This window comes from Macaca fascicularis, chromosome 5, assembly GCF_037993035.2.
Source record: "Macaca fascicularis isolate 582-1 chromosome 5, T2T-MFA8v1.1".
Classification (NCBI taxonomy): Eukaryota; Metazoa; Chordata; class Mammalia; order Primates; family Cercopithecidae; genus Macaca; species Macaca fascicularis.
Window position 1 is genome coordinate 132,931,457 of NC_088379.1, and position 18,742 is coordinate 132,950,198.

At 38.2% G+C, this 18,742-nt stretch overlaps 1 protein-coding gene across 13 annotated transcripts in view; it reads right to left on the reverse strand.

The window, feature by feature from the left end:
* Positions 1–18,742, reverse strand: part of MFSD8 (major facilitator superfamily domain containing 8) — a 55,256-nt gene that overhangs the window by 10,489 nt on the left and 26,025 nt on the right. For 5 of the 13 annotated variants that reach the window (XR_012435082.1, XR_012435081.1, XM_005555892.4 and 2 more), the window contains exons 5-9: positions 17,437–17,550; positions 15,269–15,413; positions 14,179–14,234; positions 8,142–8,250; positions 6,069–6,203 (exon numbers count right to left, since the gene is read on the reverse strand). Coding sequence is in view for 6 of the 13 variants with exons in the window: in XM_005555892.4 (XP_005555949.1) it covers positions 6,069–6,203; positions 8,142–8,250; positions 14,179–14,234; positions 15,269–15,413; positions 17,437–17,550 (559 nt within the window). In the remaining 7 variants the exon portion in view is untranslated. Of the gene's footprint in view, positions 1–6,068; positions 6,204–8,141; positions 8,251–14,178; positions 14,235–15,053; positions 15,137–15,268; positions 15,414–16,264; positions 16,376–17,436; positions 17,551–18,742 lie in introns of those variants that run through there. The other 8 variants (XR_012435086.1, XR_012435084.1, XR_012435085.1 and 5 more) reach the window with 4 other exon arrangements.

An 18,742-nucleotide genomic window follows, 5' to 3' on the forward strand; every position in this document is an offset into this window, starting at 1 on the left:
TTTTGCAGAACATGGATGAAGCTGGAAACCATCATTCTCAGCAAACTAACACAGGAACAGAAAAACAAACACCACATTTTCTCACTCATAAGTGGGAGTTGAACAATGAGAACACATGGACACAGGGAGGGGAATATCACACACGGGGGCCTGCTGGGGGGTGGGGGCTAGGGGAGGGATAGCATTAGGAGAAATACCTAATGTAGATGATGGATTGATGGGTGCAGCAAACCACCATGGTACATTTATACTTATGTAACAAACCTGCACATTCTGCACATGTATTTCAGAACTCAAAGTATAATAAAGGCTGAGTGTGGTGGCTCATGCCTGTAATCCAGTACTTTGGGAGGCCGAGGAGGACGGATCTTCTGAGGTCAGGAGGTTGAGACCATCCAAGCCAACATGGTGAAACCCTGTTTCTACTAAAAACACAAAAATTAGCTGGGTGTGGTGGCACATGCCTGTAATCCCAGCTACTCGGACTCAGGAAGCTGAGGCAGGGGAATGGCTTGAACCTGGTGGAGGTGGAGGTTGTGGTGAGCCAAGATCGCACCATTGCACTCCAGCCTGGGCAATAAGAGTAAAACTCCATCTCAAAAAAAAAAGGTATAATTTTAAAAAAAGAAAAAGAAATATAGCAGAAAGGAAAATGTCTTCAAAACACCAATGATGCAAACAGTAAGATCCAAAATGTGGGAAACTATAGTACAAAAATCCTGGTTTATTCAATTTGTAAGAAGAAAAGAGAAAAAAAGACAGAGATGGAGAAGAAACTTATTTATTAAAAGAGACTTAGTAAACTTAAGAGCCTAAATCTAGTGAACATACTGAGAAACAAATACAATAAAACAAAGCCAAAAAGCACTTGAGACAGTGGAGAAAATCTGAATGTTGCGTGAATATGTGATGATATTAACAAATCATTTTTTTGGATGAGATAATATTATTAACTTTGGAGACACATACTGAAATATTTGTGGAAGATATGAATTGATGCCTAGGATCAGCTTCAAAATAATCCAGGTACAGGGGAAAGAGAGTGTGGAATAGCTAGAGGTAGAGATGGAACAGGATTGTCTAAGTGCTTATAATTGTTGAAGCTGGGTAATGAATATTGGAGATGCTCTCTAGACTTTGGTGTATGTTGGAAATTCTGCATAACAGTAAAACATAAAAACAAAACCAAAGTCTTCCAAAATACATGCATTAAAAACCAAACAACCAAACAACTAACAAAAACCCGATGACTTCCATCACCCTCCGAATACCAACAGGCTTCACGTCTTTCTAACCTGATTTATCATTTGCCTTTTCCCTCACTGTGCTCTTGTCAAACCAGCTTTCTGCTTGTTCCTTAAACATACAAAGCTCAGCCTTCTGGGGGAAGAGAGTTCCAGGCCACTGCATGGCTCTTTGCTGACTTCACTAAGGTCTCAGCTTAAATGTAACTTCGTCATATATACCTTCCTTGAGCAGTCTATCAAATACAACATCTCCCCACTTTCCAGCCCTGCCCTTGACTCCTTATTCTCTTCTCTTCTCTTCTTCTTTGTAATACTTATCACTAACTGACTTCACATTTGTGTTTATTGGCTTTCCCCCTACTGGAATACACATGCTTTGACGGTATAGTATTGGACATTCTGTAAGAATGTATATCAGCCGCACTGCTCTACTTCTGTAGCAAGATGTAATGTACTTCCTATTAACTTTGAATATAACTATGTCTATCTTATATCTTGATCCCTCTACTTGGCTCCATAAGGACAAGAATTCTCATAGAATCCCCACAGCACTGAACCTGATACACTGACTTAACATTTGTTGATTAATTTTAGAAACTTATTAAAGTACATACAGTCTCTGACTTATGAGTATTCAACTTATAATTGTTCAGCTTTACAACAGTGGGAAAGTGATACTCATTCAGTAGAAACCACACTTCAAATTTTGAATTTGGGTATTTTTCCAGACCAGCCATCTGTGGTATGATACTGTTTCATTATGCTGGACAGCAGCAGAGAGCCACAGCTCTCAGTCAGTCACATGATCACAAAGGTAAACATCTAATACCGTAATCTACAGTATACTGTATTTGGCAAATTACATGAGATATCCAACACTTTATTATAAAATACGCTTTGTGTTAGATGATTTAACCTAACTGAAAACTAATGTGAGTGTTGGAGCGTGTTTAAGGTAGGCTAAGCTAAGCTAAGCTACAATGCTCTGTAGGTTAGGTATATTAAATGTTTTGTTTTGTTTTGTTTTTTGCTTTTTTTGAGATGGAGTTTCACTCTTGTCATCCAGGCTGGAATGCAATGGCTCACTGCAACCTCTGCCTCCCGGATTCAAGCGATTCTTGTGCCTCCACCTGCGGAGTAGCTGTGATTACAGGCACCTGCCACCATACGCGGCTAATTTTTGTAATTTTAGTTGAGATGGGGTTTCACCACATTGGCTGGGCTGGTCTCGAACTTCTGACCTCAAGTGACCTTCCCGCCTTGGCCTCCCAAAGTGCTGGGATTGCAGGCGTGAGCCACTGCACGCAGCCTGTATTTTCAACTTTGTGCTATTTTCAACTTGCAATGATCAGTTTATCAGGATGTAGCCCCACTGCAAGTTAAAGAGGATCTGTATTTCAGGAATATTTAAATAGAACTGTCTAAATTCATCAGCTAATGTTCCACCTTAGACTATATGACTGAACTTAATTTTACACAAGCATTTCCCTGAAAATATGTTCCTTACAGTTACACTTTTACAAAATGATTTTTTTTTTTTTTTTTTTTTTTTGAGACGGAGTCTTGCTCTGTCGCCCAGGCTGGAGTGCAGTGGCCCGATCTCAGCTCACTGCAAGCTCCGCCTCCCGGGTTCACGCCATTCTCCTGCCTCAGCCTCCCGAGTAGCTGGGACTACAGGCGCCCGCCACCTCGCCCGGCTAGTTTTTTGTATTTTTAGTAGAGACGGGGTTTCACCGTGTTAGCCAGGATGGTCTCGATCTCCTGACCTCGTGATCCGCCCGTCTCGGCCTCCCAAAGTGCTGGGATTACAGGCTTGAGCCACCGCGCCCGGCCCAAAATGATTCTTTTAAGAGATGGGTCTTGCTCTGTCACCCAGACTGAAGTATAGTGGTACAATCACAGTTCACTACAGCCTCAAACTCCTGGGCTCAAGCAATCCTCTCGCCTCAACCTCCCAAGTAGTTGGGACTACAGGAGTGCTCCATCACACCCAGCTAATTGTGTGTGTGTGTGTGTGTGTCTGTGAAGAAACAGGGATCTCATTATATCATAGTGAGATAAGATCTCGCTATGTTGCCCAGGCTGGTCTCAAACTAACTCCTGGGCTGAAATGATCCTCCTGTCTTAGCCTCCTAAATTGCTCGGGTTGCAGACGTGAGCCACTATACCTGGCCAAAATTATTCTTTTATTTATTTGTATTTATTTATCTATTTTGAGATGAAGTCTCACTCTGTTGCCCAGGCTGGAGGGCAGTGGTGTGATCTCGGCTCACTGTTGCAACCTCCACCTCCCGGGCTGAAGCGATTCTCTTGCCTCAGCCTCCTGAGTAGCTTGGACTACAGGCACATGCCACCACACCCTCTATTTTTAGTAGAATTTTTTTTTTATTTTAGTAGAAACGTGACACCATGCCCTGTATTTTTAGTAGAAAAATTTTTGTATTTTTAGTAAAAATGGGGTTGCACCATGTTGGCCAGACTGGTCTCGAACTCCTGACCCCAAATGATCCAGCTGCCTTGGCCTTCCAAAATGCTGGGATTACAGGCATGAGCACCAGGCCCTCAAAATGATTCTTTTAAACAGTGAATAGACATTCTCAAAATAAGACATACAAAAGGCCACTAGGTGTACAAAAAATGTTTGACATCACTAATCATCAGGGAAATGCAAATATGCAAATCAAAACCACAATTAGGTATTTTCTCAACCCAATTAAAATGGCTTTAATCAAAAAGAGGGAATGATGGATGCTGGCAAGGATGTGGAGAAACAGGAACCCTTGTATACTGTTGGTGGGAATGTAAATTAGTAAAACCACTTTGGAAAACAGTACAGATGTTCCTCAAAAAAAATTAAAATGGAACTATCATATGAACCAGCAATCCCATTAGTAGGTATATATCTAAAAGAAAGGAAATCAATATATCAAAGACACATCTGCACTCACTCCCATGTTCATTTCAGCACTATTCACAGTCGCCAAAATATGAAACCAACCTAAGTACCCATCAATGGATGAATGGATAAATGTGGTATATATACACAGGGGAATATTGTTGAGCCATTAAAACCATGAAATCCCATCATTTTGGGTAACATAGATGGAATTAATGGTCATTATGTTAAGTGAAATAAGCCAAGCACAGAAAGACAAATTATCACATTTTCTCACTCATGTGGGAGCTAAAAAAGTGATTCTCAGGTTGGGCGCGGTGGTTCACGCCTGTAATCCCAGCACTTCGGAAGGCGGAGGCGGGCAGATCATGAGGTCAGGAGATCGAGACCATCCTAATGTGGTGAAACCCCATCTCTACTAAAAATAAAAATAAAAAAATTGTCAGGTGTGATGGCATGTGCCTGTAGTCCCAGCTACTTGGGAGGCTGAGGCGGCAGAATTGCTGGAACCCAGGAGGTAGAGGTTGCAGTAAGCTGAGATCACGCCACTGCACTCCAGCCTGGGCAACAGAGCGAGACTCCATCATAAAAAAAAAAAATTTTAATGAATCTCATGAAGATAGAGAGTAGATTGGTGAGCCCAGGCAACACAGCAAGATCTTATCTCTACAAAAAGTTAAAAAAAAAAAAATTAGCTAGGCATTATGGCACATGCCTATAGTCCTAGTTACTCAGGAGGCTGAGACAGGAGTATTGCTTCAGCCCAGGAGTTTGAGGCTGCCATGAGCTATGATCACACCACTCCACTCCATCCTGGGCAACAGAGTGAGACACCATCTTTTACAAAAAGAAAAAAAAAGAAAAGAAAGAAAGAAAAGAGACTAGATTGGTAGTTACCAGAAGCCAGGAATAATAGTGGGAAGGAGGCAATAAACAATAGTTGGTTAATGGGTACAAATATACAGTTAGAAGAAGACCTAGTTTTCAACAGCTCAGTAGGGTGACTATAGTTAGCAATAATTTAGCGTACATGTCAAAAGCTAGAAAAGAGTAATTCAAATGTTCCTAGCATAACGAAAAGGTAAATATTTAAAGTGATGGTATCCTAATTATTTTGATTTGATCTTTATACATTATATGAATGTATCAAAGTATCACACATACCCCAAACATATGTACATCTATCATGTGTCAATTAAAAAACACTTATGCTGGACACAGTGGCTCATGCCTGTAATCCCAACACTTTGGGAGACTGAGGCAGGAGGAATGCTTGAGCCCAGGAATGAGACTAGCCTGGGCAACATAGTGAGATATTGTCTCTACAAAAAATAAAAATAAAAGAAATTAGCCAGGTATGGTGGTCATGCCTGTAGTCCCAGCTATTCAGGAGGGTGAGATGAGAGGATCACCTGAGCCCAGCAGGTCAAGGCTGCACTAAGCCATGACTGCACCACTGCATTCCAGCCTTGGCAACAGAACGAGACTTGTCTCAAAAAAAAAAGTGTTGTGTGGTCTGGGAAATGTCACAAATTTTATTTGCCATGATGGATGATTTAGAATATATATACTGTGGATAGACGTTCTAGAATAAGTTTGGTAATCTTAACCAAAATTTTCCAAACTTAACCACTGAATCTTTTTTGTTGCACAATATATATTACAATACAGAACAATGGTTTATGAAATATACTTTCAGGAAAACATAATAGACAAAAGATAAATAAGTCTCACTTTGTGAGAAATTTTGTTTTACCAAAGAAATGCTGTAGGGTATAAAAATATTATGATCTCTTAATAAATTGTAAATCTGTGTCCAAAAAAAGCTTTAGATTATTTTCCTGGTACATACATTTGCATTGTTAGCTCTGTTTTTTGTTTTATTTTTAAAAAAACAGACATAAAACCAAAAACACTTAACTTACTTTTTGGAAAGTAACTTAACTCCTACGAAAATAACAACTGCTTCAACCCCAAGAGCAGCAAGTATTATGCCATTATACAACACAGCTTGTTCTTGAGTCCAGGCATACATATCCATTGTTAATGGAGCAATGATGCTAAGAAAAACCAAAAAAAGTATTCTTATTTAAATCACAGTAACTGTTATACTTAAAGTGAAGTATAAGTTTTAAAAAAGACAGCTACACATTCAAGAATTTGCATGCCTTTTAACAATGACAACAGACTTAAGCAAAAGTTTGAACACATTTTAAGCATGTTGTTGTTACATACCTAAGTTACTAAGTCTGCCTACTCATAGTTTACTTTCTAATGTTTATTTTAATTATATAACTAATATAGCCATATTACAGAAAGTCTGAAACAAAGGAAAAGGAAACAAACCACACCAATCATAATGCCTATCATTCTAACATTACTAAATAATCACGGTTATATTTTTAATTAAATTGGTCTCTTTCAATGCAATAATGTTATATTAAGTTATCAGAATATACTGGATTTTTGAATGTATATATTTTTCTCTTTACCTCTCAATGTCTCTTCCTTTACATGACTATATCCTTCCTTGCCAAGTTTCTCTCCCTACATGCGATCTCTAGTAACTGACTACAAAATGCAATTTATATTTACTGTTTATTATTATTTTTGAGACGCCAGAGTCTCACTCTGTCACCTGGGCTGGAATGCAGTGGCATGATCTCGGCTCACTGCAACCTCCATCTCCTGGGTTCAAGTAATTCTCCTGCCTCAGCCTCCTGAGTAGCTGGGACTACAGGTGCCCACCACCATACCCAGCTAATTTTGGTATTTTTAGTACAGACAGGGTTTCACCATATTGGCCAGGCTGGTCTTGAACTCCTGATCTCAAGTGATCCACCTGCCTCAGCCTCCCAAAGTGCTGTGATTACAGGCATGAGCCACCGCACCCAGTCTGAAATTTAATTAATATTGTTTAATTGGTATGTTATTCTTTAATGCGTATGGAGCTTCTGTTTAGGATGATGAAAATGTTCTGGAAATAGTTAGCGGTCATGGTTGCACGACATTGTGAATGCACTTAATGCTACTGAATTGCATACCTTAAAAATAGCTAACATGATAGTGCCAGGCACAGTGGTTCACATCTGTAATCCAAGCACTTTGGGAGGCCAAGGTGAGCAGATCACTTGAGCCCAGGAGTTCAAGATCAGCCTGGGCAACATGGAGAAATCCTGTCTCTACAAAAAATACAAACGAATTAGCTGAGCATGGTGGCGCATGCCTGTAGTCCCAGCTACTTGGGGGGCTGACCCACAGCTCACTGCAGCCTTGACCTCCTCAGGCTTAGGTGATCCTCCTACCTCAGCCTCCCAAGAAGCTGGGACTATAGGCATGTACCACCATATCCAGCTAATTTTTATATTTTTTGTAGAGATGAGGTTTCACCATGCTACCCAGTCTGGGCTCGAACTCCTGAGCTCAACCAGTTCGCCTGCCTTGACCTCCCAAAGTGTTGGGATTACACGTGTGAGCCACTGTGCACCGCCAACAATAAGATAATTTATATGACGGAAATAATTTTTAAATGGCATTTAAAAGCAAGGTGAATTTTCTTCCCCAGAGATATACTTCAATTCTGTTATCTTAAGAAATACTCAGATGTATTTTGTACTTGGTATCTCTCAATCCAAAAATGTAACTTATAGAACTCTATATCATATACATATATATATGTAGGAAATTATAGAGCTTAAGGATAATTAAATCATGGCACTAAAGTTTTATAACTGTATTTATCATAAAACTCAGATGAAAGAGGGAAAGAGTTGTGAAACTGATTCTTTTATAAGAAAGTAAGATAGTAAGATTATGGACAAAGAATTAACTACTTTCAAGTTAAAAGCAACAAAATGTATATACATTTTTTACATCATGGTAAGAAAAATTTGCCTTACATAAGATTTTTAATAACCTCGATATGCCTAATTAACACTGCATTAAGAAATAAAGGTTAAAACATAATCTGATTTAGATAAAGATGGAATAAAACTTACGTTTCAAAAACGGCGAAGATAAATAGAGCCACAAAAAACAGAACATTGATGGCCACAACAGCAACTTGGTCAATATTTCCTTGGGGAACCTCAATTTCATCTGTACTTGCTGTAGGTAAATAGGAGAAAAATTACATTACCTATACATCTAATTTTTCTTATGACATTAAAATAATGTAGAAATTATATTGTAGCAAAATTTATAAATATTTTAAAATTTTTTTTAGGATTCAAAGTAGTTTAATAATAAGATAATTTATTTTTATTTTTTGAGATGGGGTCTCACTCTGTCACCCAGAGTGACATGGCATGACCACAGCTCACTGCAGCTTTGACCTCCCCAGGCTCAGGTGATCCTCCTACCTCAGCCACCCAAGAAGCTGGGACTATAGGCATGTACCACCACATCCAGCTAATTTTTATATTTTTTGTAGAGATGAGGTCTCACCATGCTACCCAGTCTGGGCTCGAACTCCTGAGCTCAACCAGTTCGCCTGCCTTGACCTCCCAAAGTGTTGGGATTACACGTGTGAGCCACTGTGCATGGCCAACAATAAGATAATTTATATGACAGAAATAATTTTTAAATGGCATTTAAAAGCAAGGTGAATTTTCTTCCCCAGAGATATACTTCAATTCTGTTATCTTAAGAAATACTCAGATGTATTTTGTACTTGGTATATCTCAATCCAAAAATGTAATTTATAGAACTCTATAACATACTGATCTCATATTAAATATATTTGCTTTAAATTTCAATTGCAGATTTTTTTCCACCTTACTTAAATCTTAGACTTACAAGAATTTCATGAAGAACTCCAGTGGTTTATTAAATCAGTTCCCAGTTCTATGATTTACTTCAATGCATATATATTTTGAATTTCAGTGCTACATGAAATTAGTATTCATGGCCAGGAACGGTGGCTCATGCCTGTAATCCCAGCACTATGGGAGGCCAGTACAGGTGGATCACTTGAGGTCAGAAGTTTGAGACCAGCCTGGCCAACATGGCAAAACCCCATCTCTATTAAAAATACCAAAAAAAAATTAGCTGGGCATGGTGCCGCACGCCTGTAATCTCAGCCACTTGAGAGGCTGAGGCACGAGAATTGCTTGAACCAGGAGCCTGAGGTTGCAGTGAGACAAGATTGAGCCACTGCACTCCAGCCTGGGTGACAGAGACTCTGTCTCAATAAATAAATAAATAAATAGAAATTAGTATTCATAAAGATCCTTATGTTTTCATTACCATTTAAAAAACTCCTATCGTGGCCGGGCACGGTGGCTCAAGCCTGTAATCCCAGCACTTTGGGAGGCCGAGACGGGCGGATCACGAGGTCAGGAGTTCGAGACCATCCTGGCTAACACGGTGAAACCCCATCTCTACTAAAAAATACAAAAAACTAGCCGGGCGAGGTGGCGGGCGCCTGTAGTCCCGGCTACTCGGGAGGCTGAGGCAGGAGAATGGCGTAAAAACCCGGGAGGCAGAGCTTGCAGTGAGCTGAGATCCGGCCACTGCACTCCAGCCTGGGCGACACAGCAAGACTCCGTCTCGAAAAAAAAAAAAAAAAAAAACTCCTATCGTTTATGTTTCTGTAAAGAAATAATCAGGATTTGATGGTGGTTTATAAACAAGGAGGACAAAGTAAGTGTACTGACTTCTCATCTTGAAGAACGTCTTAAGTTTAATACACATTAAGCTATTCTTGATGTAACTGAGAATCATGCAGACATATTAATCTACTCATACATATTCATGCTGTTTTGTAATTTTTCCACTTATTCAGAATAAATACATCAATAAATACCAAAATAAGCCAGATATTTTCTTGGGGTGGCAGGGGGACGGAGTCTTGCTCTATTGCCAGGCTGAAGTGCAGAGATGTGATTTCTACTCAATGCAACCTCCATCTCCTGGGTTCAAGCGATTCTCCTGCCTCAGTCTCCCGAGTAGCTGGGACTACAGGCGCATGCCACCATGCCCAGTTAATTTTTGTAATTTTAGTAGAGACGGGGTTTCACCATGTTGGCCAGGATGGTCTCAATCTCTTGACCTCTTGATCCGCCTGCCTCGGCCTCCCAAAGTGCTGGGATTACAGGCGTGAGCCACCGCGCCCAGCCTAAGCCAGGAATTAATACATAAAATACTACAATATGTTTATTTATGCTATCTTAAATTGTGTGCAGTGTCAGTTGTTGGTGGAGGGGGGAGGGCTTTCCTAAGATGTAGTAAGTTTCTATGATTTTTTTCATAATAATGCCTGCCTTTCCATCTCAGGATTCTTGAGGAGTTCCTCCTCCAACAATAAGTAGATTTGGAAATAGACTGCTATACTTAAAGGGAATTAAGCACCTTGGACACTCAACATAGCCTTATGACCTTCCTTTATAATCACACAAACAGAACTGGTCACCTTTATCCAGATCCTTTGCCAGGGGTAGGCCCCGATGGTTGTGGCTCTTGTATTATTTTGGATAGACCTCTCTGATTCTTAATCACCACCTAGAAGTCAGTCTTTACTCCTTCAAGTCAGTATCAATATTGCCCCAAGTCAGACTGGAGTATGCTTCATAATATGTGCTTAGTTTCCTGTAGCCTCTACTCAGTGCTGGTTTCAGTGCGGAATCTCAGAAATGTTGCACCCTAGACTATGGGGACTGACTAGATATCCTAATTATAAATTTTCTTAAAAGACTGCATTAGTATATGGACTCAAATTCTATGCAATTAGAAATTATAATCCTGTCTCATAATAACCTCTTTAAATTTGAATATCTTTAAATTAAAACAATTATGGAAGTTTTTACCAGACATATTTTATGCAAACATTTATTGAAATTTAAAAATTTTATTTTATAAAAATTATTCTGAAGTAACTAGAAATCTCATACAAGAAAACACTACATCTCCTCTAAACTCATTCCCATTTGTACTTTAGAACAGTGCTGTCCAACAGAACTGTGACATGATAGAAATGTTCTTTATCTGTGCTAATACAGTGGCCACTAGCCACATATACCCATTACTGAGCACTTGAAATGTGGCTAGTATGACAGAAAATAATTTATTAAATTTACTTTAACTTATATTTACATAGCCACACGTGGCTAATGGCTACTATATTGGACAGCATAGCTTTCAATCTTTGCAGCACAATCTATGATTTCTAGACCAGCAGCATCACATCACATGGTAGTTTGTTATAAATGCAGATGCTCAGCATCTCACTAGGGTTGCCAATATAGTAAATAAAGATACAGGAGATCCAGTTAAATTTAAATTTCAGATAAACAATAAGTATTAGTATAAATATGTTCTGTGCCATATTTGAAAGTTAAGTATAAGAATGTTCCATGAAGTATTTGGATTGTATTTATACTTTTTTTTTTTTTGAGACAGAGTCTCACTCTGTTACCCAGGCTGGAGTACATGGTATGAATGATATCGGCTCACTGCAACTTCTGCCTCCCAGGTTCAAGCGACTCTCCTGCCTCAGTCTCCTGAGTAGCTGGGATTACAGGCACCTGCCACCACACCCAGCCAATATTTGTATTTTTAGTAGAGACAAGGTTTCACCATGTTGGCTAGGCTGGTCTTGAACTCCTGACCTCAGGTGATCCACCTGGTTTGGCCTCACAAAGTGCTGGGATTACAGGCATGAGCCACTACACCCAGCTGGATTGTATTAACACTAAAAGTTATCTGTTGCCAGGTGCAGTGGCTCACATCTGTAATCCTAGCACTTTGGGAGGCTGAGTCCAAGAATTTAAGACCAGCCTGGACAACATGACAAGATCCTGTCTCTACTAAAGAAAAAACAAACAAACAAACAAAAAACATTATTTGTTGTTTATTGAAATCCAAATTTAACCAGGTGGGACATATTTATACTAAAACATTATTCAAATTTAATTGGGCATTCTGTGTTTTATTTTTTATTTTATAAATTATATATTTTTACATTTCTCTATTAACTCCCCTATTCTGAGAAGCAACATCCTATGTTTTATTGGCAACCCTATTTAGTATCACCCTAAGCCTAACGAATCAGAATTTGCATCTTAACAAGGTTCCCAGGTGATTTCTAAGCACATGAAAGTAAATGAAGGATTGATGTGTATCATTATCCCCTTCCAACTTCTTAAATACTGATTTTTACATATCTTCCCTTTGTCATACCTCTACCTCACCTCTTAACTTCCTCCTTCCCTTTACCTGATAGCTCCTTGAAGTTAGCATCCTATTTTTTACCCTTGAATAAAGGAGTTTATACCCACTGTTGGCACTTTACCTCTCATTCTTATTTTTTATTTTGAAAGTTTCCAAACATATTCTCACATATTCATTCCTCAGATTCAACAATCTTTTCCCACACTTGAATCATCACCCCATCCTTTCTCTCACTCCCTCTTTGCTGCCATAGTGTTTTTTTCACTGGGTGACTCACAAATTTTTATCTCTAGCTTTTACTTTTACTGTCAAAATTACAAATGCCTCTGGGATTTTTTAGTTGTTCTAGAGTAACAGCATATTCAGCTTGATCCAAACTGAAATCATCTTCTCTTTTCATCCAACCTCCCTTCCTCAATTCTTGTTCTCTCTCATTCTTCCAGGTGATCTAGAATCAAAACCTGGCAGAAATGTTGGCTCTCTCTAATCCTTAATATTCTCTATCCAAATCTCTATCTTGATTCCTCCTTCAACAACTCCTGCTTATCCCTTCTCCATTCTCAGTCATCGCCCTACTTCAGGCCTAGTCAAAATTAATACTTTTATACTGTCTTCCTGAGTCATCCACACAATGTTCTCTTAAAAAGAAAAACACAAATATTGTACCTTTGAAAAGCTTAATAGAGAAATTGTTCAAATTTGTTACTGGCATCATATTTTTTTCACATTCTGATATGGTTTCTTTTACTGGCTTTTCAGTAATAAAACTGTTACCAATGAGATATTACCAGTGAGATATAACCAATCTGGATTAGCCTCTGCATGGGATCAATGTCAAAACTGTCCTAGTTCAAAAACTTACTATAGCTCCTCACTACTCTGCTCTCCACCCTACTACATTTAACTTTATCTTCCACTATTTCTTTTGTGAAAATTAAATAATAGAGCTATGAAAGTACCTGGTAAAATAATACTATGTCTTTTCCACAACTTTATGAACTATTGAGGGCCAGGATCAGTCCTTGCATTCTTTCCCCAAGGAGGATATAATTAGTACTAAATAACAGTTTTTTTGGTAAAATATAGCTACTTACCGGGTTCTCTGACTTACATGAATCAGAGAAGATCTAAAGGATGAAAATATGTATTTGTAAAGTATACCAAAACAACAAAAATAAAAAGGCAAAACCATACCTGTTCTCATGCTTAAAAGAATAAAGAACTGCTTTAAATAGAAAGACATGGCCGGGCGCAGTGGCTCACACCTGTAATCCTAGCACTCTGGGAGGCCGAGGCCGGGGGATCACGAGGTCAGGAGATCGAGACCATCCTGGCTAACATAGTGAAACCCCGTCTCTACTGAAAAATACAAAAAATTAGCCAGGCACGGTGGCGGGCGCCTGTAGTCCCAGCTAACCCGGAGGCTGAGCCAGGAGAATGGCGTGAACCTGGGAGGTGGAGCTTGCAGTGAGCCGAGATGGAGCCACTGTACTCCAGCCTAGGCGACAAGAGCGAGACTCCATCTCAAAAAAAAAAAAAAAAAAAGAAAGACATATTTATGTGGTAGTAAAGATATGGAAATCATTGCAAATATCTCAAAGGCTTTAGGATACTGGCTCTCTGAAAATAAGACAAAGTGATTTTTTTACAATGTCTGTAACCTTGTCAATCATGACCACCAAATAACTAATATGGATATGCCTCTTTAAAAAATATCAATTTAGGTCACTTCCAGCTTTTAAGATCTTCCCCAATCACCCATTGTGTTGTCCTTAGAAGCAAAATCGAAGTAAATACCAAACAAACAGAATCATCAGAAACACTTTGATAATGTTACATTAATTCAGCCAAATGGGTTTAAAGTACCTTCTTCAAAATTAATATTTTTACACTGTCTTCCTGAGTCATCCACACGATGTTCTCTTAAAAAGAAAAACACAAACATTGTACCTATAAAATGCTTAATAGAGAAGTTGTTTAAATTTATTATTGGCATTGTATTTTTTTTCACATTCTAATACAGTTTCTTTTATTGGTTTTTCAGTAATAAAACTGTTACTAATGAGATATAACCAATAAACTTAAGACAGAAGTTACAATTCTTATGAAATTCTCACAGACAGGTAAAATGAAAAAAATCCAACTCATCCTAAAGCATACATGATCTACTTTAGTATCTGAAGTTTTACAGTGATTATAAACATTAGTAATAAATGTTTTTAGACTATTGAATAAAGCACTCTAAAAACAAACAAAACATAATTTTAAAAAATTTTTCAAATATATGAAAGAGATATACATTACTAGTAACTTTTATATTTGACTGATACAAATCCATTAATCTATTTAAAATGTTATTTTCCTTGCCTTTCTCCTACTTAGAAACATGTAGTTAGTAAATCAAGATCAAACCTTCAGGCCGGGCACAGCCTCACATGGCTCATGCCTGTAATCCCAGCACTTTGGGAGGCTGAGGTGGGCAGATCGCTTTGAGGTCAGGAGTTCGAGATCAGCCTGGCCAACATGGTGAAACCCCGTCTCTACTAAAAGTACAAAAATTAGCTGGATGTGGTGGTGCGCGACTGTAGCCCCAGTTACTCGGGAAGCTGAGGCATGAGAATCCTTGAATCTGGGAGATGGAGGTTGCATTGAGCCGAGATAGTGCCACTGCCCTCTAGTCTGAGCGACAGAGTAAAACCTTGTCTCAAAAACAAAACAAAACAAAACAAAAAAAACCAAACCTTGAATCTTCAAAGACCTTCCTTTTCTGTTCTCATTTATTAGGTTGTCTTTTGGTTGCCGGTATTATATGCTTTAGTACTACCTGACCAAAAAATATAAACAAACTATAGACATAAAAAACCAAATATACTTCATAAGGATAATTATCTTCCAACAATTACAAAGCTCATTAAATTTCACAATCTACAAAAATAGTTTTATCATTTCTAATTACCTTAGTATAGCAAGGATCAGAATAATATTTAAAATTCCCAGGAAGGCGCTAAGTAAAACTGGTGTTGTATACATGTTTATCCGCAGTTTAATCACATCCCATGTCACACCTTTTTCTCCAATGAATGCAAAACAAGTCTGAAAAACTTATTAAGATAAAATTTTCACAGATGAATTATTATATGAGAAGCATAGGATAAAAAAATGCAAAAGACATTTACAACAGAATTGGGAACAATGTTATGGAATCATCCTTCTATATCATGCATTCTCAACAGATGCAATTGGTTCTTGATGGGGGGTCAAAAAATTTCTTCTTTTTAGGTATAAAGCAGGTATGTACAGATATACATATGGTACATAAAAGATATATGATACATCTGTGGCACTAAAATTTTATGGGGTAAAGAGAGTAGGAAAAAATATTGAAAAAGGCTCCTTAGGGAGACAATAATGAAAAAAAGGTTGTGAAACACTGATGTACATGCATTCACAAGGAGTTGTATCTTACATAACTTCTCAGTTTTTTACAAAACATCTCCATAGGCAATTTAAATTATACCAATTCTTCCAACAATTATAAAGGTTTAATCAGCTTCATTATAAGAATGAAAACATATTTTAGATCAGATATCTTAAATATTATTGTGTATATGGTACATATACATATCGGTGTGTATATATATATTCAATATCATTTGACCATAATGTCACATACAGGTAAAATGAAAAAAAAAAAAAAAAAAATTTCATCCAAAAGCATACATAATCTACCTCAGTATTTGAAGATTTTTTAGTGACTTTAAACATTAGAAGTGTTTTTGGACTGCTGGATAAATCACTCTAAAGAAATATGAAGTGGCAAAATCTAATTTGGATCTGTGGCAAAAACTCAATTGGAAGAGTACTGGTTTGCTCTTCTGATTCAGATTCTATATGTGGCCCTATAGTAATTCACATATAACTCTAGGGTGAGGACTTAAGATACTGTACCTACCGTACTTAGAACTGTGACTAGCATACAGTAAGCACACAATAAATGTTAGTGCTTGTTGAGGGTTTATTATTGGAAAAGTCATCGAAGTTCTTCAGGCTTATATTTAGTCATCTATAATGCAAAATTTTTAATGACATAATCTTTAAAATGCTTTTAAGGTGGTAAAAAGTATTTACTAAGAACATAAGTCTATACCAGGTATTATGCTAGATACTGAGGGTAGACTGGAAAATAAAGACTCAAACCATGTCCTGATGTACTTTACAATATAGTATTCAAGTTCAATTATTCTACATTTGTGTTTGTATTTGTTTCAGGGTACTAAATCGAAATAGATTTTGGGGAACAGTGAATTAGATTTCCTTCTGTTGAGCCTTTTCCTTTTGGCTAAATAGAGGAACGTAATGGAAACTGGGGGTGGGAGATAGGGTGTTAATGATGAGGTAAGCTGAGTTGGATTCAAACTGATAATATTCATAACTTCAATATTCAAAATATGGACAAATTATACGGTTTTTCAATATTATTCTAGGCATGAAAATGACCAATTCTTTACTCAGCAGAAAATTAATTTGCCTTGAGGAAATATTAAATCTCATTAATATTTTTTTGAGACAGTTTCGCGCTTATCGCCCAGGCTAGAGTGCAATGATGTGATCTCGGCTCACTGCAACCTCTGCCTCCGGGTTCAAGCAATTCCCCTGCCTCAGCCTCCCAAGTAGCTGGGATTACAGGTGCCTGCCACCACACCTGGCTAATTTTTGTATTTTTAGTAGAGATCGGGTTTCACCATGTTGGCCAGGCTGGTCTCGAACTTCTGACCTCAGGTGATCTGCCTGTCACAGCCTCCCAAAGTGCTGAAGATTACAGGTGTGGACCACTGCGCCTGGCCTCACTAATTTTTTTAACACTCAGCAAAAGGGTGACCTTGGACAATTTACTTAGATTCTCTATGCATTGGCACTCTCAACTATAGAAGGGGACTAATAGCACTTAATTTAGTGGATTGGCATCAAGATAAAATGACTATAGCCTCATTGCTGGATAAAAAAAATTAGCTTTCCTCCCTTTCCCTTCAGCTATGAGTTTTTATACTTGGGTTACATTGAATATTTAAGCCTCAAAAGTTTTCCCAATTCAAATTCAAGTAATGACAAGTGAAGAACACCTACCTGGACCTAGAATAAAACCTAATGCTTGACACATGCTTATATTTGCCATGGAACTTGTTCTTTCTTGAAGGGAAGTAGCACCAGCAGTATATGATCGAACAACTGCTACGTTTCCTTAAAAACAAGGCACAATAATCCAAAGTAGAAGTAAGTTATCATTCAGTTTATAAAATTCAATCAAATTTGACTTTATACAGAAGAAGAAATCTTCGTCAACAGTATAGTCACTGCTTCCTCTTTATGATCATACAAAGCATGTAAGGTATTTTTATTAAGCAAATGCATCAATTAACGGACCATACTAGTTTTGGTAATATGAAAACAGTTAAAGATACCAATGAGTGAAGAAATGGTATCATAAGTAAATCAAGCTGGGCACAGTGGCTCACATCCGTAATCCCAGCACTTTCAGAGGTCAACGTGGGTGGATCATTTTGAGGTCAGGAGTTCAAGACCAGCCCGGCCAACATGGTGAAACCCCGTCTCCACTAAAAATTCAAAGATTATCCACCTGTAGTCCCAACTACTCAGGAGGCTGAGGCAGAAGAATTGCTTGAACCCAGAAGGATGAGGTTGCAATGAGCCAAGATCGTACCACTGCACTCCAGCCTGGGCAACAAAGTGAGACTTCATCGCAAAAAAAAAAAAAAAAAAAAAGAATATCAAACTTAATACTAAGAAAGCACTGAGTGAATGGCACACCATTGATTACTACCACTATTTTAAAAAGTATTACAAACTCTGTATGCATAAACATGTAAATAAGAAACAGAAAAAAATGCACTAACAATTTTACTGAAAATTTTCATTGAGTACATTACATTCAAGAGATTCTGTTAGGGGGCATAGGATATTTTTAAAGTACCATAAATTCTTTCTAATTGCAAAAAGTTTAGGCTAAGAGTGGTGGCTCATGCCTGTAATCCCAGCACTTTGGGAGGCCGAGGCAGGTGGATCACGAGGTCAGTAGTTCAAGACCAGCCTGGCCAAGATGGTAAAACCCCATCTCTACTAAAAGTACAAAAATTAGTCAGGCACAGTGGCAGGTGCCTGTAATCTCAGCTACTCGGGAGGCTGAGGCAGGAGAATTGCTTGAACCCAGGCAGGTAGAGGTTACAGTGAGCCGAGATCGCGCCACTGCAGTCCAGTCTGGGCGACAGAGTGAGACTCCAAAAAAAAAAGTTTACTATCTTGTTAGTGAGAAAGCATAAAAACAGTACAATACTATAAGCAAGTGCCAGAGACATGTCAGAGAAGAAAAAATTCTCTGAAGGGGCAGGGTAGCCCAAGAGGGCTTTGTGGAAAA